The sequence below is a fragment of the Phacochoerus africanus genome, chromosome 15, assembly GCF_016906955.1.
Source record: "Phacochoerus africanus isolate WHEZ1 chromosome 15, ROS_Pafr_v1, whole genome shotgun sequence".
Taxonomy (NCBI): domain Eukaryota; kingdom Metazoa; phylum Chordata; class Mammalia; order Artiodactyla; family Suidae; genus Phacochoerus; species Phacochoerus africanus.
In genome coordinates this window covers 132,721,970-132,747,949 of record NC_062558.1, presented here as the reverse complement: position 1 = coordinate 132,747,949, position 25,980 = coordinate 132,721,970, and the positions used below count along the sequence as shown (strand labels likewise).

Genomic DNA, 25,980 nt, shown 5'->3' with positions numbered 1-25,980 from the left:
CCTTCCTTCCTCCTTCCACTTGTCCTTTGGCTTTGATTTCTGGGTAGCACCTATTTTTGTATTCAAGATGTGTCCTTAATCCTCACTGTGTGGCAAGCCAAGGAGAGAACAGGTTATTATTATTATTATTTTTTCTCTTTTTGTCTTTTAGGGCCACACTGGCGGCATATGGAGGTTCCTAGGCTAGGGGTCTAATCAGTGCTACAGCTGCTGGCCTACACCACAGCCACAGCAACACAGGATCTTTAACCCACTGAATGAGGCCAGGGATTGAACCCGCATCCTCATGGATGCTAGTCAGGTTCGTTAACCACTGAGCCACGACGGGAACTCTGAGAGCAGGTTTTGAAAGTCTGTTCACTGAAAGCTGGGACTTGGAGTTTTACGCTAAGAGTTGAGTGGGGAGGGAGGGGGTTTGAAGCAAATGGGTCAGATCATTTGAGAATCCCTTTGTCCCCCATCTTTCTCCTCAGGCAACTCTGCCGCATGGCGAGGAGCAGAGAAGGGGGTGTCCAGCACCCAATGCCTGGCCCTTCTGGTCCTCTGCCAGGCAGTGCTGGACGTCAGCAGAATGAACTGGTTCTAACCTCGAGTGTCACCTAAGCAATTTCCTCTTGTTCACACGTCTGATGTACCGTATTTCCCTGTACGGACAACTAAATGGCCAGAGCTCTGTGTGTGTGTGTCTAGATAAAGATACATGTCTTGTCAAGAAGTGGTGGGAGTTCCCGCTGTGGCTCAGCGGGTTATAAGCCCAACTAGGATCCATGAGGGTTCCATGAGTCATTCACTTTCCCAGTCAGCCACACATCCCTGCCTTGGGAAAAGGATATTATAGCAGAGAGAAAAAAGAGAAAAGCCTCTGGGGTTCGAAACTCTGAGCTGCAAGAGGACCTGGACCCCAAGCTATCTGACAACCTGAAACCACATACTCACTGCTTCTCCTGCACCCTGGCTCCTGGTTACGAGACTCTTCTCTGGGGAAGAGGAAACACCAGAGGGAACCAATGGGGGTTCCCTGCTTGTCAGTCTCTGAGAAAGGGTCCTGTGGGCCCTGCCTGCTCCAGGACTGCTGTATAATCTGTGGGTCTCAGTGCAAAATGAAAACGTGGGCCCTCAGCCAGGGGCGGGGACATCAACCCCTTCCCATAGGTCTGCCTCTGAAACCCAGAGAAGGGCAGCCTATGAGGGCCTGGGATGTCCTTGGAACCTGGCCTGGGGTAAAAGGCCCCCACCAAGTGTCCCTCCAAATGCACCACGGTGGTGCCAGCCCAGGTTAGGGACAGCTGCTAGTCACCTTGCTCGGCCTCCAAACACTGCAAGGTGCAATCCTGACCCTGACCTTTCCCATGCTCAGCACCCCCCCCCGCCCCCCGCCGAGGGCAGAGGGTGGCAGCTGTCACTGCATCAAGTTGGGAAGGAGGCAGGGTGGGGCCTAGGGCACCAGGGAGCAGAGAGGCAGGTGATGAGACCCTGTCCTGGAGAGGCAGGTGGGTGCAGGAGGCAGGACCACCCGTGCTCTGGCAGAGCTGGAATCTGGGGGGTGGGGGGGGTGTCACTGTCGCACACTGACTTTGAGGAGGTTACCTGGAGGTGTACCCCTCCCTGACTCCTGCTGTGCTGGCTAAGCCAGGTGGTCCTCAGAGGAGCCCCAAATGGTTTCACTCCTCGCCCCCACTCTGCTTTTGACCAACCACTGGGAGAGTCCTGCGCTCAATGCATTTTTGTTTGCGTGCATGTTTTTTTCTGTAATCCACAGACCAGCGAGGTAAACGTTTCCATCGTCTCTCACCACACCAACCCTCTTCTCAGCTGCAGTGTTTGGAACCATCCGGCTTTGTACCCTCCTGTCCTTTCCTGCTCTGCTTCCAGAATGGAGGAGAGTTTTGGGTCATGGTATTTGGGGAAAGTGATGCTTAGCTCATTGTCCAAGCCACTGGCTGCAAGCTGGACTCACATGTGGAGCTTTAACTATTATGACGACTGGATGTGACCCCAGATGTTCTGGTGTGACTGGTCTGGGGTGCAGTTTGGGCATTGGGAATTTTAAAAGCTCTCTGGGTGATTCTAGTATCTAGGTCATTGTCCACCTGTGTCTGGGTCCAGAGAGAGGCTAGATCTCTTATTTACTTTGCAGAGATATTGGACATTCAGGGTCAGACCTACCTGGGGGTGCAGGAGTCACATCTGGAGCCCAGGGCCCAGCATCTGCAAAGCATTAAAAAGGCGGTATATTTAGCAAACCTAAGTTAAATGTAGGAAGATGAGTGGTAGCTTTCTAGTGTGGGCAGGTCTCAAGCAGGCATCACACAAGCAAGAACAGGGCGTGTTTTGACCCTGGAGACACAGATCCAGACCCAAGAGAGGTTGCAGACAACAGGACCCGACAACTGTGTGGTCCTGGAGTGTGTGTCCAGAAGGGAGCCTGGCTCTCAGTGTTCTCTGCCAGCCCAGCTGAAGGGACAGTCATCTGAATGACCACTGTCCTTAGCCTCCCTGGCTCTGTTCTGTGCACACCCTTCACCCATCACCGAGATGCTGAAAGATCTGCCCTGGGAGGAGAGGTACCTGAGCAGATGACGCCAGCATCCTCATGGTGACCACAATTGTGCTCTGACCAGCCAGAGCTTGGGCACTGGCCAAGGTGGCTCTCACTTCCAGAACACTGGATGTTGTCCAGGAGGATGTCGCCAGAGCCCAGGCCGAAGTGGGCCTTCCCGAGGGCGGACACGGCCCGCCCGCACCCCAGCTGCCGGCACACGACCGCGGCTTCGTTCAGGTCCCACAGGTCATCACACACGGTGCCCCAGGCCCCCTGGTGCAGGACCTGCACACGTCCTGAGCACCATCCTGAGCCGCCCACCAGCCTCAGCTCTGGTCCATCTTCTAAACAGAGGATTTTATTTTTGAGGTTTTTTTTTTTTTTTTTTTGTCTTTGTAGAGTCACACCCACGGCATATGGAGGTTCTCAGGTTAGGGGTAGAATTGGAGCTGTAGCTGCTGGCCTATGCCACTGCCACAGCAATATCAGGTTTGAGCCACATCTGTGATCTACACCACAGCTCGTGGCAATGCCGGATCCTTAACTCACTGAGTAAGGTCAGGGATTGAACCTGTGTCCTCATGGATACTAGTCAGATTCGTTTCCACTGAGCCACGGCAGGGAACTCTGACTTTGGGGTTTTAACTAGGAAGGACTTCTAGCTCCCATGTTCATGGCTAAGGCACATCAATGCAGGAACAAAGCCTCAGGGCTGTCTTCATTTTGTAGTAGGTTGAGCTTAAGACAGGGGCAGGTTTGGATCCCAGCTCTATTGCTCCCTAGTTGTTTAACCTTTGCCGAGTTACTTCATCTCTCTGGTCTCAGTTTCCCCATCTGTAAAATGGGATTCCAGAAGCATGTATCTCAGGGGGCTGTGGTGACAAGTCCACAAAAGCATGACTCTAAAGCATAGTGCTCAGCCCCAGCACATCTTGGGTCCTGCAGATCTTGGGGTGTGGTTCTCTGTGTTGCAAAGCTGGATTCCTGGGGAAACGGGTTCCCAGGTGGTTTTATGTACATGTCTTCCATAAGTGCTTGGAGAAGCGTAGATTCAGTCCCCTGAAGGCACTTGGCCACAGGGGTGCACTGGGCCACGAGGGTGTCTATGACTTCATAAAACCCAGAGGGAATGGCTGTCTCTGGGCTGATGCCCCAGCTGGAGAGACTCCAGGGTCAGGCTTCCCTCACTGTGTCCACAGGCTCTGCGCCACTGCCCTGCTGTCTGTGTCTCCAACATGCCCAACTTCTTCCTCCCTGAGAGCCCGTGCATTGCTACCCTCTCTGCTTGGAATGCCCCTTCAAGGTCACTTATCACCTGTCACCTCTCAGCGGGGCTGTCCATCCCCGTTCAATCCAAAGAAGCACCTCCTCCACCCCAGGCACTCCCTTCAACCCCAGATGGCTCTGCAGTCCCAGCCCTACCACTGTCCCCAAATCATCATGTTTATTTACTTGTTTCTTGCATCTTGATCCCCCCCACATCCCCCCTACAGTAAACACCATGCGGGAAGGGCACGGTCCTGTGTCCCCGCACTTGCTGGGCCTGGCACATATTAGGAGCTCAGTAAACATCACAGGATGAGGGAGTTCCCGTCATGCCTCAGTGGTAATGAATCTGACTAGTATCCATGAGGATGCAGGTTCGATCCCTGGCCTCACTCAGTGGGTTAAGGATCTGGTGTTGCCATGAGCTGTGGTGTAGGTCATAGATGCAGCTTGGATCCTGCATTGCTGTGGCTGTGGTGTAGGCTGGTAGCTGTAGCTCTGATTCAATCCCTAGCCTGGGAAGCTCCATATACTGCAAGTGCGGCCATATATATATAACACACACACACACACACACAGGATGAGTAAATGATGATCTTGGGCCAATGAATGGTTTGGATTTCAAATGTTGGACCTTACTTAACCTCCCCAGGGCAAGATCTCAAACATAATTTTGAAGGTCAGATAGATAAGAAATTCTCTTACTCAGAAACAGACACCCTCTGAGCCTCAACATCCAACTGGGGAGTTGCTAGCTGAATTCCTGCTGATCTGAGTTACTGGGGCCCCACAATCAGCAGGTAAGTATGCCTTCTGGGTGCAAATTGAACCAGGCTCTGGAGTGAGGGGCTCTAGGGCCATGGCTTAAGGAGTCACCAAGCCTGTTATTTGGGTGAGTCTCAGGTTCAATGCTGGCAAGATGGGAAGTGAGCCCGGTGGTGGAGGGAAGAGAACTCTCGAAAGTTCGACGTTTAGATTTCAGCACCCTGGACAGTTCCCAGCAGTGGGCAGTGAGGATGGAGCGGTGGAGAGGAGAGGCCTGTCCCTTTACACACAGGCTGCCCATCACTGCTCTGTTTCAATTGCCCACGTGGATCTCTTAGTGGGAAAATCTAGCAGTGATGCAGCAGGGCTTCTGGAGCTAAGTGTACAGCGCTCTTACAACTGAATTCCAGCCCTCTGCTAACAGCAGGGGGTGGGGGTGGGGTCCCTTTAGATTAAAAAACTCTTCTGTCTTTCCAAGGTCAAAAACCTACTTGAAGCTTCCTACCTGAGCCGCCTGCGCCCTGAGGAACCGCGGTGAACAGCGCATAGAAGCCAGCGCTGGTGATCACAGCGTCACTTCGGAATACCACCGTCAAGATGTTGGAGGAGGAGAAAAACATCACAGCTACTGAAGCACAGAACTTCCCCATGGACAGCGCGGCAATCCTGGGGCCATCGAAGATTTCAACTGAGTCGTAGGGGCATCCGAGGTTATCCTCCAGCCTGGGGAAGCCGTGTGGAGGGTTAGAGCTTCCTAGATCTCAGAGTTTACAAATCAGGCCAGTTTCAGGATGACATGCTTGGATTATACTTTAAATTGCAGGAGTTCCCATTGTGGCTCAGTGGTAACAAACCTGACTAGGACCCATGAGGATGCTGGTTTGATCCCTGGCCTTGCTCAGAGGGTCAGGGATCCTGCATTGCCGTGAGCTGTGGTGTAGGTCACAGATGCAGCTCGGATCTGGTGTTGCTGTGGTTGTGGTGTAGCCTGGTGGCTACAGCTCCGATTCAGCCCCTAGCCTGGGAACTTCCATATGCAGCATGTGTGGCCCTAAAAAGCAAACAAACAGAAAAACTGCATATTAATATATAAAATGCCAATTAACTTTTTCAGATGCTTAATTATCAGAGCTCTTATTGTCTTTGAGGAATGTGTGAGGTTTATGGGTACAACTTAATAATGGACATTTAAAAATCATAGTAATTGTGGCCAATCACAACTTACGTGGAAGATTAGGAAATGCGAATATACACTGCAAGTACATTTTTTTTTTTTCTTTTTAGGGCCGCACCTGCGGCCCATGGAAGTTTCCAGGCTAGGGGTCGAATCAGAGCTGTAGCTGCTGGCCTACACCACAGCCACAGGAACTCGGGATCCTACATCGCAGCTCATGGCAATGCTGGTTCCCGACCCACTGAGCAAGGCCAGGGATCAAAGCCAAATCCTCCTGGCTACTAGTCAGATTCCTTTCCACTCTGCCACAATGGGAACTCCTGCAAATAAATTCTTAACAGTAAAATCACCGTGATGATCAGCATATAACCAACACCACAACCAGATTTCCTACCTCTGTGTTTCATGGTATTTTGCATACCCAAATTCTTGGGGAGGAAAAAAAAAAACTTGCCTTTAAAAGAAAAGTCGTGTTGTCAGATAGAAGAGTATCTGCACTTGGGTGACCATGCAGAGGGATGTGCACGGGGGCTGATTTTGAAGGAATGGATGACTGATGACGTAACAGGCTCCAAAGGTGGGGGTTCAAGGTTCTCACTCCACCGTGGGCTGTGTCCTTAGGGTTTTAGTCAAATAAGGATAACATGTGTCTAGGGCATTCTTTTCCTGGGGCATGTCTGAAGCCGTGGACCCAGCAGCAATTGAGCGCAGGCCGAAGGTGGATTTTCATAGCCTCTCACAGTACTGCCGCACTTGTAGCACGATGCGTGTCACGTGCAGGGAGAAGGGCTTTGCACAGACGCTGCCTACAGAGTCGTGCGCTGCTGAAGGGCTGGGCCTTCCATAGCCTACTGACCCGGAAGATTCCCCTGGGGCTGGTTAGTTACCTCCCTGAGCCTCTGCTTCCTTGTCTCTAATTGGGATGGCAAGGACATGCATCACATGTGACACCAGAGTGTGACAAAGCATCCAGAATACATGGTACAGAGCCTGGCACACGTCAATGGTGAAGAATCCCAGCTATAATGTTATGTTCTGAAGATTCTACTCTCTTTATGTCAGAGGTGAGGCAGTGACCCTCCCGTCTCCGTTCACTCTCCGGCTACGTTTCACGGATGCGGAACCCTAGGCTGGCGTAGTTGGCTGCTGCGTGTGTACGTATGGAAAGCCTCTTAATGCTTGCTTAAAATTTAGATTAAGGAAAAGAAAGCCTAAGAGGATAAATATGGTTACCCACCATGAGAGCAGAGCTGATAAGGAGAATTTTTGTCATATTTTTGGAAAAACATCAAAAGAAAAATCATCATAGTAACGTTAAGTCAAAGATGTTAATACCCCGCTTACTGGAAAGAATTGTGTGTTCTGCTGGTGTCACCCCCAAATGTTTCCCACTAAAAGAAATCTCATTATTATGATTTCCCAAGCCAAGTATTCATTTAGGTAGACTCTTCTCTTTAAAAAGCTGTTTTCTTACTTTAGGGTTGGAATCATGAGTTCTATGCGGAATTTTTTATCCACATGGATCTCCCAAACACACTGTATGTCTGTCGGGTAGTTTTCTGGGTACAGCGGACTGGAAAATGCCCCCGAGAGACCAGAAATGACCCCTCCACAAGAGCGACTTCCTCCTGAAACAACAGGAAAAAGGATGTCAGGGGTGTTCCCGCTGCGTCACGTGTGTTCCCCCGTAATGACTGGCGCCCACCCAGAGGCCTGGTGGGGTCAGGCTGCAGTCTGCCTGGGTGGGCACACAGACCTTCAGCCTCAACGTCTCCTCGGAAGGAGATGCCAGTCAATCCAGTTCTAGATGGGTCAAAGTCCAAATGGGGGAGCACCTGGCCTTCCCCCCCACCCCCCGCCCCGATGAAGCAAATACTCTATTTGTCCTGATCACTCTCTCCTCCGTCTTTGTAAAGTGGAAGGATTCTTGTTTTCTGGGAAAGAGGCAGAGCAGACTGACACGAGAGCTGGGGAAAGAGAGTCAAAGAGGCAGAGGCTGTACATGCCGGGGGAAGGCGTGGGTTTGAGGAGGTTCAGGGAAAAGAGGCTCTGGAACCGCTTTCAGGGCTGAGAAACTGGAGACAAAGGGAATGGGGGCGGTCGGGACTGTTTGGGGGAGGCTATGGCTGGGCCCTCCTTTTAACCACTTTTTCATCACTTTTTCTGGGTAGATGGCACTTCCTGCAACTCAGTATCTACTGAGACCAGAACTTACAGGTTTTGGATTTATAAGAATTAAACAAGTGAAATCCAATTCTTCCATACTATTTGTCATTAATATAAATTGATATAAATTTACATACACATCATAGACGTTTAAAGCAGCACGCCACATGAAAAAGTAGAAAACAAAATTATCAAATTATTTCAGGGGAAATTTTAAAACACAGTATATATACATATTATGTATATGTATATGTATATATATATATATATATATTTTTTTTTTCTTTTTACAGCCACACCTGGGGCATATGAAAGTTCCCAGGCTAGTGGTTAAATTGGAGCTATAGCCGCTGGCCTACACCACAGTCACAGCAACGTGGGATCCAAGCTGTGCCTGCGACCTACGCCACAGTTCACAGCAATGCTAGATCCTTAACCCATTGAGCGGGGCCAGGGATTGAACTTGAGTCCTCATGGATACCAGTTAGGTTTGTTACCACTGAGCCATAAGAAAACATGGTATATTTTATTGACCTTGTGCTCAAATTATGAAGATGCTTAATTTTCTTCTCTGTTCTCCCCTGACCGCCTTGCGACACTCCCAGAATCCCACAGGTTCCTGGTCTTTCGCGGGATGGGAGGTGGGAAGCGGTGCAGGGTCATCCCAGAGGGCTGTGTTTATAGGCTGTGGTAACTGGGCCTCGTCAGACTGACACCAGAACCCCTGGGGGCTGGGTTCCCTGAGGCCTTCACACGTGGCAGAGGGTGACTAGTGCGGGTGCCCACTGCAGGACTGCGCCCAGAAGAGGCAGGCTGAGAATGGCCAGGTGGACTGAGCCACATTTTCTTCAAGTCCCCGTCACCCTCCTGCCCCCTCTGACCCAGACAGATCCACACACCCCCTTCCCAGCCTGCTCCTTTGGTTGAAAGAAAGGTTGGCATTTACAGGCCTTGGAAGTATTAATGGCACACGCCCCAGCAAGGCTGCAGTGGGGACCGAGGGGCTCCTCCCGATGACGCCCAGCTGCCATGTCTTCTCGTGGGATGGGGCACACCACCTGGCATCTATTAGGATGGTTCTCATGGCTTGGAGTTACCATTTCAATTTAAAACAGTGGCTACCTGTTACATGATCCTGAGAAGCAGTGGAAAGACCTAGAAGGGAAAAAAAGACAGATAATGATGACATGGGGAGGGGGGCAGAAACAGTCTCATCTACAAGTTAGCAAAACCTAAAGGATTTCTTGAGAAGTATTGATGCACTTAGTGAAACGAAGAAAAGACTGAAGGTGCCGAGTGAATATTCTCTACAGTCCTTTGGCAGGTTAAAGAGAGGCGGCCACAGATTCGTGGGTGTGTCTCTTGTCATAGGTGGGGTCTAGGTCCCCTCCCTTGAACCTGGGAGGACTCTGTGACAGCCTGGAGCACAAAGCACAAGTGAACCAGGCTTCCTAGAGACAGCAAGTGGAAGCTGCCAGTTGTTTAAGGCACGGTGTCACTTTTGCCTCATTCTGCTGCTCAAACCAAAAAAATCACGTCTTATTTTTCTGGTCTTTGGTTTTAATTATAGATGAATATCACTGAATCACTAAGTCATAAAATCTTTGAAAACAGGCAAGATTCCAAAGAGTATGTACTCTGGGGTCAGACTGATCAGTGTCAAAGTCTGGTTCCACCATTAACGTGCTGAGTGATCCTAGGCAAGTTACTTACCCTTTCTGTGTCTCTTAATTACTCTTTTGTAAAATATACAATGCCTTTTTTTGCAAGGTTGTCCTGAAGATCAGTAATAATCTGAGCTAAATAGCCCCCCATCTTTGTGTTAGTTTTGCTTGGTCTTTACATAGCGGAGGCCATGACCAGGTGGGTAAATGAGACTGAAGGTCAATGACAGCCTGGGTCCAAATCCCCAGGCTCACCTTGGGCACATTACTTTCCATTTCTCAGTTTACTGCTCTGGAAAATGGAAGTAATTAAAGTACTTGACCTCAAGAGGTTACCGTGGGGATTAAATGAGTTCTAGATGCAAAGGGCTCAGTTCTAGATGCTTTCAGTGCCTGAGAGCATTTGCAAGTATATGATGTTGCTGTTATTATAAAGTTGCCTGGACTAGAAAAAAATATAGACATACCTGGAGGTGTGGGAGGAGGCAGGTCGTCTGCATCTGAATGAATAAAGAAAGGCAACAGGTCACTCTCTTTAGTGAATCTAGAGTGTGAGGATGTGGGGTAACAAGGGTACAGGTAGGGGGCGAAGGGGAGAGAACCATGGGCTTTTGGGGCACAGGAGTCAGACCCCTGCTTCCTGGGCAATCCGGCCCTCCTCTGGGTCCTTGGCCCTGCAGGGTGGGGTACGGCAGCTGGTACACTGCCCCATGGTCACCAGGGCTGGATCACCCATGGCCCCTCTTACACAAAATCACCTGGACTACTTGCAAAGATGCAGATTCCAGAGCCCCATCCCAAACCTAGTTCATTGAGATCTCTTGGGGGAGGGCCCTGGATTCTGCACTGTGATGCCAGGGTCAGGAGGGGATGCTGGTGCACACAAACACTAGAGACCTTCTGTGTGCCACCTTGAGCTGCTGGGGCAGGGGTGTGCCTGAGTCTGGGGCCTGGCTCAGCATAGCCGCTGGAGGGTTGATGACAGATTTAGTGAACAGATGGATGGATGAAAGTGTCCTCAGCCACAAAATCTGAAATTACTGCCTGGCGGGGGAGGGGGATACCTGAGCAGATGACCCCCGCGTCCTCGTGGTGGCCGCAGTTGTGCTCTGACCAGCCCGAGTGGGCGCACTGGCCCAGGTGCCGCTCCACCCCTGCGCACTGCAGGTTGTCCAGGAGGATGTCGCCAAAGCCCGGGCCGAAGTAAGCCTTCCCGAGGGCGGACACGGCCCGCCCGCACCCCAGCTGCCGGCACACGACCTCGGCTTCGTTCAGGTCCCACAGGTCGTCGCACACGGTGCCCCAGGCCCCCTGGTGCAGGACCTCCACGCGTCCTGAGCAGCGTCCTGAGCCGCCCACCAGCCGCAGCTCCAGCTGGTCCCCTGTGGACAGAGATGGGGTGTGTGAGTCCCCAGCAGACCTGCCCGAGGTGCTCCAGCACCAGGCCTCAGAGGCCAGCAGGAGGGAGGAACACGCTATGTTTTGAGCCTTCAGGCTTGTCCCTCGAATTCTAGTGTGTTTCTGGGTTGCATGCAGTTGTGGGGTCTTCGGCCAGTGTAATTTCATTTCACTAGTACTGACTGATTGCCTTTCATGTTAGGCACTGATGATTCAGCTATAAACCAAAGAGATAAGCCTCCCGCCTCAGGGAGCCCAGAGTCTATTTATTGGCGAAATACAGATACTAATGTAATATACGCTTCTACTAACACACCACCAGTGTAATGCAGTGAAGAGAAAAAACAGGACCCTCTGAAGAGAATAATGGAGGCAGGGGGAGCTGGAAGACTCCTCTTAAAACAGTGAGAAGGAGCCAGTCAGCAGAGGTGCTGGGGAAAGACCTTTGAGGCAGAGGGGAAAGCTTCTGCAAAAAGACCCTGAAATGTCATTTCAAAATGGCTTAAAGACTTAAAATATAAAACAAGACAGCATAAAACTCCAAGAAGAGAACATAGGCCAAACATTTTCGGACATCAACCGTACAAATGTTTTCTTAGGTCTGTCTCCCAAGGCAACAGGAATAAAAGCAAAAATAAACCAATGGGACCTAATCAAACCTACAAGCTTTTGCACAGCAAAGGAAACCATAAAAAAAAACCAAAAAGACAACCTATAGAATGGGAGAAAATAGTTTCAAATGATACAACTGACAAGGGCTTAATCTCTAAAATATACAAACAACTTATACACCTCAACAGCAAAAAAACCAATAACCCAATTGAAAAATGGGCAAAGATCTGAATAGACATTTCTCCAAAGGAGATATACAGATGGCTAACGGGCACATGAAAAAATGCTCAACATCACTGATTTTTAGAGAAATGCAAATCAAAACTACTGTGAGGGGAGTTTCCATCATGGCTCAGTGGTTAACGAACCCGACTAGGATCCATGAGGACATGGGTTTGATCCCTGGCCTCACTCAGGGGGTTAAGGATCCGGTGTTGCCATGAGCTGTGGTGTAGGTTGCAGACACGGCTCAGATCCCGAGTTGCTGTAGCTGTGGTGTAGGCCTTCAGCTACAACTCCGATTGGATCCCTAGCCTGGGAACCTCCATATGCCACTGGAGTGGCCCTAAAAAGACAAAAAGACCAAAAAAAAAAAACCCAAAACTACTACGAGGTACCACCTCACACCTGTCAGAATGGCTATCATTAACAAGTCAACAAATAACAAATGTTGCAGAGGGTGTGGAGAACAGTGAACCCTCCTACACTGTTAGTGGGAATGTAAATTGGTACAACCACTATGGAAAACAGTATGGAGGTACCTCAGAAAACTAAATACAGAACTACCATATGACCCAGCAATCCCACTCTTGGGCATATATCCAGATAAAATTTTCATTGAAAAAGATACATGCACCCGTATGTTCACTGCAGCACTATTCACAATAGCCAAGACATGGAAACGACCTAAATGTCCATTGACAGATGAATGGATTAAGAAGATGTGGTATATATACACAATGGAATACTACTCAGCCATAAAAAAGAATGACATAATGCCATTGGCAGCAACATGGATGGAACTAGAGACTCTCATACTAAGTGAAGTAAGTCAGAAAGAGAATATAAGTAATATATCTTGAATCTAATATAAGGCACAAATGAACCTTCCCACAGAAAAGAAACTCATGGATTTGGAGAACAGACTTGTGATTGCCAAGGGGGAGGGGGAGGGAGTGGGATGGACTGGGAATCTGGGGTTAATAGATGCAAACTTTTGCATTTGGAATAGATAAGCGATGAGATCCTGCTGTAGAGCACAGGGAATATCCAGTCACTTGTGATGGAACATGACAGGGACTATTGCGAGAAAAAGAATATATGTGTGTGTGTGTGTGTGTGTGTGTACACACACATACATAGATATATATATGTATGACTGGGTCACTCTGCTGTATAGTAGAAATTGACAGAACACTGTAAATCAACTATAATGGAAAAAATAAAAATCATAAAATAAAAAACAGAAATTCCCCTTCACTCTTGCAGGTATGTATCTCTAACACACACACACACACACACACATATCGTCACCATCACATGTAAAAATATCAGATGTTGTGATTCCGAGTAACACTTCCCAATGGCATCTCAATGACATGAAAAATCTTGGCAGTTTAGACAGAGAATGAACTTACAGCCCAACCAAAAAAGTCGAGAACAGCTGATATTTAAGTTCCATCCAAAAAAGTGTGACCTACCTGGACTGTTAATAAGTGATTCTTCAGCATCTGTATATAGAGAGAATAAAGACATTGGTCTTTTTCTGAAATCCTGACTTTCACTACTAAGGCAAAGATTTTTACTGCACGCATGTAAGTGTTTATAAATCTGATATGGGAAAAAACAAGCCCCTGTGAATACCATAGTACTGGGAGAACTGGACTCAGCTATGGACATAAAAGGGAGCTTTCCTCTGGTTACTGATTTGCGACTGCATCATGAGAACATGCCCAGGCTGAAGGGCACCTTTGGGCTGGTAGGACCTAGATTTCTGATTTCGCAGCACTGGGGGTATCTCGGATATGGACAGTCATTCTCCAGAACATCGAAACTGGGGAAGAGCAAGCACCCTATGAAGCTGTCACTGGGCTGGATGTGCCACATATAAGACACCACAAAGCAAGCAGATCCATGAGCGAGTGCGCCTGCCAACAAATGTTTTAAAATATGTGCTTCTCATTAAAAGCCCCAGGCAGCCAGTACAGATGGTACAATCGAGCTGCAAGTCTATGGAACAAGGGCCACTGGGAGTTGCGGTCACCCATTCTCTCAAATCTCACCAGGTATCACAGCTGTTAGTTTACTAGAGTCATCTCGTTATTGGAAAGCCTTGCTAAGAGACCTCCCAGAGGTGAATAACTTACTCTTAACTTGCTAACTGTTTACACATGAATAAATCCAAAACATTAAAAAAAAAATCTATCACAGGGCAACTATACGTAGCCACTTTGGTTTACTGCTTTCTTCAGTGTTAGGACTGGGCAAGGGAAACGGCAGTAAAAATCTCCAACTATGCAGCCCTTTGTCAGGCACTGGGCAGGAGCTTCACAAAAGCCAGCCTGGCTCCTTTGGGCCGTCCTGTCCTGCTGGGAGGCACTTCCTCTCCTCATGTTACAGATGAAGGCACTGAGGCTCCGCGAGGTTAAGTGTTGCCCAGGGCCACCCGAGTCTTATCTCCAGCTCTGAGATCCAGACTCAAGAATGTCCAGCTCCGACATCTTCCTTCGCTTCACTACATCGGCTGCCCCCTTTCCATGAAAGATCTTGAGAAAACACCTTTAAAATTCCCATAAATATACATGTTTTTGCCCATGTCTGTATTCAGTAAAGCACACCTATCTTTACTCCCAAATTGGAAAATCTGAAGGTTTTATTCTGGGCATCAGTTAAAAACTTATGTATTTAACCCCCTTAGATAAGGCAAAGACCAAATGCTACTTATCTGAGGATCCTGGCTACCTTTGACCCTGGCTGACCCTGAGCTCCAGCAGGGTGGTCCTGGGGCACTTTGGGACGGGCGATGACTCTTGGAAGAGGGAGAGGATACCTGAGCAGATGACCCCCGCGTCCTCGTGGTGGCCGCAGTTGTGCTCTGACCAGCCCGAGTGGGCGCACTGGCCCAGGTGCCGCTCCACCCCTGCACACTGCAGGTTGTCCAGGAGGATGTTGCCGGAGCCCGGGCCGAAGTAAGCCTTCCCGAGGGCGGACACGGCCCGCCCGCACCCCAGCTGCCGGCACACGACCTCGGCTTCGTTCAGGTCCCACAGGTCGTCGCACACGGTGCCCCAGGCCCCCTGGTGCAGGACCTCCACGCGTCCTGAGCAGCGTCCTGAGCCGCCCACCAGCCGCAGCTCCAGCTGGTGCCCTATGGACAGAGTCCCGGTGACTGTGGCCTCTGGGCCCACTGCTCACTCCCCTTGAGCTGGCTGAGCTCCTCACCCCCCATCCTAGCATTAAGGATGGGGAACTTGGTAAAAGGTCAGTCAACTAGTCCACCTCCTAGTTGGAGGCTAAGTCATTAATCTGGTCCAAGTGACATTTAGCCGAAAATAGCCATTAAATGAATATCTATTGGGCCACAAGTGTATGCCAATCTGTGTTGGCTAAGTGCAGACAAACACCAGTAACTTGCACAGCAATCTGTGATTTTCTGACGTGCTTTCGTGTGTGTTGTGTGTGTGTCCAGCTTCGCCTTATGATAACTCAGGAAAAGAAGCAGAAGAGCAGCATTACAACAATTTTATCTATGTGGAAACTGACCATTGGAGAAGCAAAGTGATTCGCCCCAAACCCCACCTCGGGTAAGGAGCAGATCCCAAGTCAGTTCTGACTCCAAAGTCCACCAATTTTTCTTTTTCTCTCTGCTATTCTACCTCACTCCCTCGGAAATGGCTCTGGGGCTCTGCTCACTGTGAAAAGGTCTATTGGTGATGCAGATGAGAGGCTAACTATGATCAGCACAGGCCACATAAAGAAAAGGCAGGACCCCACCAGAAGGCGCTTGTACGTTGTCCAGGCTTTGATGATGCTGCAAGGCATTGAGAAAATGGACTCTGCCCACCCTGGCTTGCTAGAGTCCAAAGTTCCCAAGAGTCCTAAAAGGCCCTGGGAAGTCTGCATGGGGTCAACTGGACCACTGCAAGTAAATGAACCACTTGCGGTTGGTCCAGCTTCTGCCCATGAAGCACGTACAGATACAGATACAAATGCAGGGTAAGGAATGACTGCATCCCGAGGCTTACCTGGTCTTACTGTCACCATCTGGGGTGTTGCCGTGGGGATTGCTGTGGATACAAGGAGACACCCTTACATAAAAAGGGAGGATGTGGACGAGTTGAGATGGGGGCATCTGAGATCAGTCCCCATTAATGCCCAAATTCTGCCTGATTCATTCTTCCTCTGACAAGTGACTTCTGAAATCAAGCTCTCTTTACATGCGGGTCTTGATGTTTCTCAGGTATAGAGGACACAACGGAGATAATATCCCATTCTTTTGCCCAGTTGCTGGAAATGTGGCATCTAAATTGGGCCACTGTGTGCCAAACTGCCTTCACAATGAGCATCCTTCTGGGAAAACAGCCATTTCCTCTGCATGCTTCTGCCTTTTTGTTGTCTTTTGTAAATGTGCAGTGTCTGATTAGGTTTCACCGACTTTGATAAAAACCAGGAATTAGGACATCAAATTGACAAGGATCAAGTTGGAGTGACCCAACTGTCGCTCTCCTGCTTCCACTGCCAACGGGCATCACGCACTTGCGCGGGACACGTGTGGACAGAATCTCTCAGCTCTGGTGGCTCCCTCCATACGGGAAATGGGAAAACAAGAGAGAGGGCTCACACTACGAGAGTAACAGCACCAGGAGTGGGGAGAGAGAAAGAAACGTGCGTGAATGAGGAACAAATCAATGGTAAACATGACTCACTGATTAGATGTGGGGTCCGGGAAACTGCCTCTGCAAACACAAGGGAGCCATCATCAGTACCTGTCTAATGCCAATCACGGCGACTTCCCCGATCCACCTTGTGACCCTTTCCTCTGTGTTTTACAGCGTTTTCCCGAGGCTTTTGCTCAGGGAGCCCCTGGCACTTGCTAAGATTACAGGAGATGGCGGCCAACAGCATCCTGGACAAGGGGGATGCTAGAACTCTCCACCAGCTCAGCCTCTTTTCTCTTAGTGGCAAACAGTGCAGCACCCACCACTGGGTGACATCGGGACAATTTCTGAGCCTCTCTAGCCTCAGTTTCCTCATCTGTGGAGCGGGAGGACACGTGGGTCTGCATAAGCATTAAAGGAGGCAGCGCATGTCAAGTGCCCAAATGTTGCCTGGTGTAAAACAGGCATTCGGTAAAGTCGGCTGTCACCTTGATCACTGTCGCTGTTGCTCCCTGACCGTGAGTGCACCGCGCTTCAGCAGAAGCCCCGGGCTTAGCTCTGTCTGCCTTTGCTCCGCTCACCGTATTCATCGGATCTCTGTGCTCACACTCTCCCTCCCTCCCCTGCTGCGTCCTCTCCATACCTGTCTGCTCACAACCTGGCCAGGTTTAAAGACAAGTCTGAGGTTGTTTCCTATGTTTTCCTTAATACTTATAAACGTACACTGGTTTCTCTTTCCTAACGTCTTTTGCTGAGATGCACACATGCGTGAATCCAGGATATCCTGCTATATTCTACGTGTTTGCCTTAATCCACAATCTTCTATTTGTCCTCTAATTGTGTTACATGTTTGTCTTGAACTCCCTCCAGGTTGTACATGAGACTCTCTCAGGCTGGGGCATGTCGTCTTCTGTAGATCCTAAAACATCCACCTAATACTGGGTTCAGAGCAACTTCAGAAACGACTTCCTAAAGGGCTGCCTTCAATGAGACGGTTCATAAAAAAATAAACAGCCTGTGACGAGGCTGCTAATTATTGGGCATTTACAAAGAGCCATCATCATGCTGAGTAGTTTTTTTTTTTTTTTCCCAGCTGCATCTGTGGCATGCAGAACTCGCAGGGCCAGGGAGCAAACCCTTGCTACAGCAGTGACAATACTGGATCCTTAACCTACTGAGCCACCAGGGAACTCCAACGCTGAGTGCTTTATTGTGTCATTTCAGGTAACCCTCACAATAAACTTAGGAAGCGAGGCTCTCTTCTTCTGCCCATTACACAGGGATGGAACTGGGGCAGGGAGAGGTCACATCTCTTGCCCAAGGTCCCCGAGCCCCCAGCATGACAGTCCAGCCCTGAACTCTTGCGCATAACCGTGCTTACCTTTGGTTTCAGAAAGATAATAAGCAATGAAGTTTTCCCCTGTGTTGTTGGAGCTTCGGAAATACACGACAGTCATGCAGTTGGAAGCGGACACGAAGGTGAGATGGGTGCCGGAGCAGGCCCTCCCCAAGGACCTCGCTGAGGATGGAGGGCCGTCCAGGATTTCAAAGTACTCATTGGTGCAGTCAAGGCTGGGGAAACAAACGCCCGGGTGCCTCTTAGTCTCCTCATCGGCGGATCTCAGAGGCAGACTCTACTTTGCAGTTATAAAGAGGCTGGGAACAGATCAAAAGCCTCTCATCATTCAAACACGGCCTAGATGCCTTTTATCCCACACTCTCTCTGAGAGCCACTGCCTGAGAGGATGGGTTCTTTGGTTTGTTTGTTTGTTTTTAGGGCCATACCCGCGGCACATGGAAGTCTCCAGGCTAGGGGTCAAATCGGAGTTGTAGCCGAAGGCCTACACCACAGCCACAGCAACTTGGGATCTGAGTCTCCTCTGCAACCTACACCACAGCTCACAGCAACACCGGATCCTTACACTCACTCACGGAGTGAGGCCAGGGATCAAACCCACATCCTCATGGATGCTAGTCAGGTTCGTTACCACTGAGTCACGATGGGAACTCCCAAGGGAATGGGGTTTTAACCAAAACAGGGAGAGGAGTCTGACACACTAGGTGTATCCCTGCTGAGGCTGTGAGCGGCCTGAGACTGCAGGGGACCTCAAAGCTAGGGGCCAAGGGCAAGGCCAGGTAAGAAGCCAGTCACTAGGACAGGGGTCCGGGGTCCAAACACCTGCATACAAGCTCCTGGCAGCTGACCTGCCCAGAGGGAGGTGCTCTACCAAACCTGATCAGCTTGCTCTGTAGGAGCCCTCTGTTCTGCTGTTCTTTACTGAAGTTTTGTCCAGAATGCTGGAAGCAGAAAACTATTTCCCTGCCTCAGCCTGAAGAGATGTCTGTTCCAAGTCATATTTTGATTAAGCAAAGTTCAAGAGTAATAAATAATTTAAATTGTTCCCGAAGGTTAATTTCCATAAGACATTCATCTATAAATGACAGCAACCTTGAGAGTGTACAATATTAAAACCTAAGTTTTCTTGATTTACTAGGTCTAAGGGTCTCCTGGAATTTGCCTCTTTAACCAGCAAGCTGGATACATACACACATATTCGCAATCTCGGCCCCCCCATCCTTGTGCAAAGCATATAAGATGAATTTCATTTTAATTACAAATTCATGGAAGCACACAAAAACCAATCATATTTTTACACTAGTAACAAACATGTGGAAACCAAAATTAAAAAGAATATCATTTACAATCACTCCAAAAAAAGGGAAAAACCCACCTACCCAGATATCTAACACAACATGCACATGATTTGTATGCTAAAAGTGACAAACAGCTCATACAAAACATAACAGCAAATGCTAGGTAGGATGTGGAGAAACTGGGTCTCATGTTGCTGGTGGGAAGGGACTTGGGAAAAGAGCTTGGCAAGTTCTTAAAAAGCTACATATGCACTTGCCATCCAACCAGCCCTCGGCCCCTGATCATTCATCCCAAAGAAACAAAATCTTCTGTTTATGCAAAAACCTCTACGTGACTGTTCACAGAAGATCTACATATAAGAGCAAAACTGCGAACAACCCAAGTCCTTCAGTGGAGGAACCAGTTAAATTCTGGTATCCATCCAGTGGAATACTTCTCAGCAGGGAAAAGGCACAAACTCTTGACACACGCAGCAGCCTGGATGGATCTCCAGGGCATTAAGCTGAGTGAGAAAAATGAACGTCCAAAGGATACATACGGTAGGATCCCACAGACCTAACAGTCTCAAAAGGACAAACCATAAAGATGGAGAACAGGGAGTTCCCTTCGTGGCTCAGAAGTTAATGATCCCGACTAGGAGCCACGAGGATGTGGATTCGATCCCTGGCCTTGCTCAGTGGGTTAAGGATCTGGCGTCGCTGTGAGCTGTGGTGTAGGTCACAGATGTGGCTCGGATACCCTGTTGCTGTGGCTGTGCTGTAGGCCGGCAGCTGTAGCTCCAATTTGACCCTTAGCCTGAGAACCTCCATATGCTGTGGGTGTGGCCCTAAAAAACAAACGAACAACAACAACAAAAAAAAGATGGAGAGCAGCTGACTGGCTGGTGGGGACAGGCACGGGGATGGTTACAAACGTGAAGGCCAAAGTAGCCGTTCCTTTGTAGTAGTGAAACACACCACCTGCTTCTAGATTGTGGTAGTGGTTTCATGAATTTATACATGGGACAATGCACAGAGCCACACAGATACATACACAAAAGTACATGTAAAAAACTGCATAAGGTCAGTATTCCAGCCAACAGTATTGTAATAATGTAAATAATGAATTTGGTGCTTCTGATATTGTTCTACAATTTATATAAGATGCCACCAATGGGGGGGTGGGGTAAGGGGTACATGGACTCTTTTGTGTATTTTTATAATTTCTTGTCTATAATTACTTCAAACTAGAAACTTAAAAAAAAAAGACATAAAGGATTCTTATAGTTAAGAGAATCAAGCAAGGAAGTAAATGCTTGGAATTTTCAACTACATGGGGAACTTAAGGGATGGACTTTTGCCTTTTTCTTTTTAGGGCCGCACCTGCGGCATGTGGAAGTTTCCGGGCTAGGCGTCAAATTGGAGCTGCAGCTGCCAGCCTACACCATAACCATGGCAATGGGGGATCCAAGCTGCATCTGTGACCCAGGCCGCAGCTTATGACAAAGGCGGATCCTGAACCCACTGAGTGAGGCCGAGGATTGAACCTGTATCCTCAGGGACACTACGTTGGGCTCTTAAGCTGCTGAGCCATGACGGGACCTGCAAGCGACGTACTTCCGACTTACTTCAGATATGGGAATGCCAGCCGTATGCGATCAGATGCGTTTGCCTTAATTTCCCACACACACGTTATGCTGCTGTGCATTTCATTCCCAGGGGGATTCCTAATGGCTCCAGATGGGTCAGTAGTAACGCCGCCACACTGAGATTTTTCTACAAACACAAAGGTACTTTAGAACTTTTCAGAGGTTGTATTGTTCACTTCACTAATTTTATAGTTGACCTCTTTTTTCCTAAAACGGTTTCACTGGTCATTACTTTGCTGGGTGCGTCTTACAACGTAGCCGAAGTATCACTAGTCTAAAAACTCTCGTAAATTTAGGAAATGAGGGCATGAAGGTATGTGAGTTCTGCAGCACCGCTCACTTCTTTGGAGAATCGTGCCATTGACAGGTGCTTGCGGGGCAGGGCAGATTTTCAGCATCGGCCTGCATCTCTCCCCGGGGTACTCTCCAGTGCTGAGTCCTGCGGCTTTGATTTTGTCAGGTCATCAGCAGTAATGAGGAAACTGCTTCACCCTCACAATTAAGACTGAGCTTACATGGAGCCTCTAGGTCTTTGAAGATGGCCGTGTCCCATCCACCGTCACTTGTAATTTATTAAAATTACTCCACTGAAAATCCTCTACTAAGTGGAAAGAAGTTGCCCTGGAGTCATCCACCCTCCCCAACACTGATTTGTTCTGTGTCCATCTGTCCATTTGCTTCTCCATCTGCTCTTCTGTTTGTCTATCCATCTGTCCAATGCTCAGTCCCCCAGCAGAGGGGGCAGCTGTGGCAATGGCTTTCGCCATCAGCTTTCCTGGCTCTGTAAGAATCGGACCTACGCTCACTTGGCTCTGGTCACTTGGCTTTGGCTCTTCCCTTGAAGGGCCAGCCAGGCTCTCTGGGCATTATATTACTTTAGCCTTCATCTCCAAGTGGTGTTAAGAAAAGCTGAGTGGAGATTCTGAAGGCCCACGATATGGGCAAAGCTGGTGGGAAAAAAATGGAAGATGAAAAAGAAAGGATGGAGAGGGACACAGATGGTCGGAGAGGGAGGAAGAAATGGTGCCTGTGGATGGTGCCCTGGCCGTGTGGCTGTGCTAATGGTCACATGTTAGTGACCTTACTGTCACCGCCCTTCGCATGTAGTGTCCACACTGGGAACCCAAGAAAGCCGGCGTCACTCGCTTGGTTGGACTTGTTTCTTTGACTAACAGAAACGGAATTGGTACCGCGAGTTCCCTGGACATGTCACTCGGAACACAGGTCCAGAGCGGTAGCATTTTGCTCGATTTCCCTGGAGAATCACTTCGGGGCTTAGGCCAGGTGATGATCAGAACAGTCAAGGACATTCAAGTCTCACCTGCAGCCACCGTCCCTGCCATGGCAGCCAAGGGGTGACCTGTCAAACACACAAAGGACACAGGACTGTCAGCCAGCACCGAGGTCCACACACCCACACAAGGAGCCTCCCAGGAGCTGATAACAGACATGCTGCCAGGGCCCCTCCCAGGACCACTGATCCGTCTCCGGGGATGAGGGATGCTTGTGTGTGGGGGGGGAAGGAGCAGTGATCCAGGTCCTCCCAGATGCTGATGCATTGTCTTACACACACACACACACATACACACATTTAATTTGGGAGCTTAAGAAAACTAAAGAAGTGAAATTCTGGCTCCCATAGCCAATTCCAGTGACTCAAGGGTTGGAGGTTGTGAGGCTTGGATGTAAGAACAGGAAGAGGCACTGACTGACTATTCCTCTGACCTGGTGCTGCTCAGAGATGGTGAGTCAGGGTTTAAGGATGCTGTGGCTCCTCCTTCTGCCACCAACACCTCTCCTGCCAGTGACACTCGGCCCAGAACTTCCTATCGGAGGTTTTCTACATACATAAAAGGAGGCGATTCACAGTGCATTCTAGGGGGCGGAGCCCTCTGAAGCTGTGCAGTGGAAGACCCTGCAATCTTGGTCTAAGAAGGGAACATTCTAGTGAGACATACTACAAAGCAAAAGAACCAAGCAAAGAATGGACTGACCGGACAGTGCGTACGGAGGGGTGGCGGCTTCAGGCTCTGTGGTTGGAGCTGGGCCTGTTGAACCATCAGCACCTAACGGCCAGAAGAAATCCACAGGCTAAGGTCTACAGGGACAAAATTCCCTCTGAAAACAATTATGGGGAAATGCCCGAAGGAAACAAAGACATGAGCTCTTGCTAAGGAAACAGCCCCTCACCTGCACAGACGACGCTGGCGTCCTCCAGGTGCCCGCAGTTGTGCCCGGCCCCGCCCCTGGGCACGCACTGCCCCAGGTGGCTCTCGCTGCCCATACACTGCACGTCGTCCAGCACGATCTTCCCAGAGCCTGCCCCAAAGTGTGCTCCCGTGGGGGCCGCCACGGCCTGGCCACACTGCAGCTGGCGGCACACGACGGTGGCCTCGGCCAGGTCCCAGAGGTCGTCACACACGGTCCCCCACGTGCCCTGGACGAGAACCTCCACGCGGCCTGAGCACCTCCCCGTGCCATCCACCAGTCTCACGGCCATCCAGGCACCTGGGGTGACATTAAGGAAAAGCGACCCTGGGGACCCAGCTCTATGGCGTCAGGGAGATTTCTTATATTGGGGTATGTTGGTGGGTGATAACAGCTCAATTTTTCAGAAATGCTGTCTCTTGGTCACATAATCCTCATCACCTACAGTAAGAGAATAGTCCCCATAGCTTTCTTTTTTATTCGACTTTTCTATTTGCTCTCATTGGGAGGACGTGTCTTCTATGATGTAGCCCCAAAGTGCTGGGAGTGGACATCCTCAGGTCATTTTTACAGGGCTTGTCTCTTGCTCACTGGTGACGGTGCTTATTTAGGAGATGCCTCATGGAAACGTCAGATCAGCAGTTAGAGGCCAAGGGGCAGCCCCTACTGAGGCTGAAAAGGCACTGCAAAAGGGCAGCTGCCCAACTAACTATGAAAAAAGGATGTCCTGGAATTCCCTCTGTGGCTCAGCGGTTAACAAACCCGACTAGGATCTATGAGGACGCAGGTTCGATCCCTGGCCTCGCTAAGTGGGTTAAGGATCTGGCGTTGCTATGGCCATCGTGGAGGCCAGAGCTGCAGCTCTGATTCGACCCCTAGTCTGGGAACCTCCATGGGTGCGGCCCTAAAATAGCCAAAAAAAAAAAGCATGTCCCTTTCTCCAAATGGCTTCCCAGCCTCGCTCAGGCGTCCCCCTGCTGAGGCACAACTGAGCTCCCAGCAGGAAGACAGCCTTTCTCTGATCTAAAGCTTGGCCCAGACTGATCTTCTCTTAGAATTGTTTCCTCAACTGCACAATGGAAATAACATCCTCCCAAATACCCGGCAATGCTGTAAAGACGGTACTAGACCATGTTTGGGGAAATATGCAAAAAATGATTACACGGAGAGCTTATCTGCGAATGAGAAGGCCCAGGTACAGTTGAGGAGATCAATTCTGCCCAAATGAGGCAGTGAGGGGGAAAATGGAAGATCTAAATTGATAACTGACATTTTACCTCTATCTTTTAAGTGTAACAAATTTTCTGTTGTAGACAGCTTGATAACATATGTAACATTTCCATATAATTTTCTCAAAGAGTCCAGGCGATCCGTCTTTGTTCCCACCTTCCTTTTCTGGGACCCTGAGGTAGCTGTGACCCACGTCACCATGAGAAACAACCACATGATCGTTGCGGATTCACCATCTGGGTGAATCCAGCTTTTGCCACTTACAGTTGTGTGACTCTGGTCTTTCGACCAGTGCCACCTGCCCACCTGCTGATTCATTAGTGAAATGCTGTAAACAGCACCTTCCTTTATGGTTATCGTGAGGGCACTTGATTGTGTCACATACCAGATGCTCAGAAAACACGAAGCACAACACTGACCAAGTCACAGGAGGCATTACCTGCTGGCATGAGCACGGAGTGAAGGCTGGGAGGGCTCGTTGTGGGTATGGTGGCTGACAGTCCCTCACCTGCAAACAGGTACAAATGGACACATCACTTGTGATCAGGAGCTCCCTGACACCATGTAGGAAAAGGCAGTGTCTGCAACGAGAACATTCTGAGAAGTCGGACTGAATGATGACAGTGGATCTTCCGCTGGTTTCTCCAGCCAAGTTTTGGGCAGGGAAGCCCTCCTCGGCCCCATCTTTAAGCTTCGGCATCGAGTCTCTGAGACGAGGCTTTCGACTATTCCCTGTGGTCAGTACACTGGCACTCTCCGAATGCCCCTGAGTCCATCCTGGGATCTCTCTGCCACCATCACCTCCTCCCCTTTTAGGAAACCACCAGTTGTGTGCAATTCTGGAGACAAGGCATTCATATCAATGCAGGGATTTTCAGGCTCTCCCTAGGTGTTGAGCAAATTTATCCAGACTGTGTGTTACCTGACCAAGGTGAGACATTCACAAGGTGTCTAAGCAGCTCTTGTTCCTCAGTTTGTCTCAGAAAACATCAGTCCCAATAAACCATCTTACTGCTGTCTCAATACGGGGTCAGTTGGACCAAATCAGTGTTTAAAGCGTCCAAGTCTGCGATTAACCCAGCATACTGGATTTCTAGTGTACAGAACTGACTTGTGGTTTCATTTTTAGTTGGTGCTGATGGAGTTGGCTTTAACCTTCAACAATGACCTGCAGATGCTGTGGCTGCTGCCGGAGAGGATAGTGATTTGGACACGTCAGATGCTGGAGGCATGATGCCCACCTGGACGCCTCGGTGCCAGGAGCTCTGATGCCTTCTCCATCCTTGGGGGCTCTGCCAACATCAATACCAGGGAGTCCGCCTGGCTGCTAGCATCTGACAGGCATATAAATGCACTTGGACAATGAATACTTCTTACAGTGCTTTAACCTCCTTGGATCCTTTTCAAATTGATTAATGATAGATTTCTACTCCTGAATCAGTGGAATACAATTTGGATTTCCCAGAAATAATCACTGGCAGGGAAAGGAACACTCAGGAACTTCAGGTGATGGCTGAGCGTCCCATTTTGAAAAATGTCCTATTCTTCTTTATCCTTATCCGCAGCCCTTGGGACAGTAAAAAGGCACTGAGTAACTCTGTTGTCCCTTAAGCATCTTCTCAGTAGTACAAACTGCGAAAGAGGGTAAACGGAACTGGAAGTCAATGGAGCAAGCACAGAGGACCTACCTGTGGGTGTGTACACTGAGGAACCAGCTTCAGACCCTGGGGCGGGAGTAGGGGCTGGTGGATCATCAGCATCTGAGGGTTGAAAGGCATCAGAATGGCTTATTATA

The 25,980-nt window shown here is 49.3% G+C and overlaps 1 protein-coding gene across 1 annotated transcript in view; it reads right to left on the bottom strand.

Annotated features, from left to right (window-relative positions):
- Positions 1 to 25,980, bottom strand: part of LOC125117012 (deleted in malignant brain tumors 1 protein-like) — an 86,742-nt gene that overhangs the window by 31,664 nt on the left and 29,098 nt on the right. The window contains exons 7-15 of the mRNA XM_047762688.1: positions 24,652 to 24,678; positions 22,938 to 23,282; positions 22,742 to 22,813; positions 22,069 to 22,107; positions 17,846 to 17,983; positions 14,573 to 14,954; positions 12,122 to 12,152; positions 10,619 to 10,945; positions 2,569 to 2,872 (exon numbers count right to left, since the gene is read on the bottom strand). Coding sequence (XP_047618644.1) covers positions 2,569 to 2,872; positions 10,619 to 10,945; positions 12,122 to 12,152; positions 14,573 to 14,954; positions 17,846 to 17,983; positions 22,069 to 22,107; positions 22,742 to 22,813; positions 22,938 to 23,282; positions 24,652 to 24,678 — 1,665 coding nt within the window. The remainder of the gene's footprint in view (positions 1 to 2,568; positions 2,873 to 10,618; positions 10,946 to 12,121; positions 12,153 to 14,572; positions 14,955 to 17,845; positions 17,984 to 22,068; positions 22,108 to 22,741; positions 22,814 to 22,937; positions 23,283 to 24,651; positions 24,679 to 25,980) is intronic.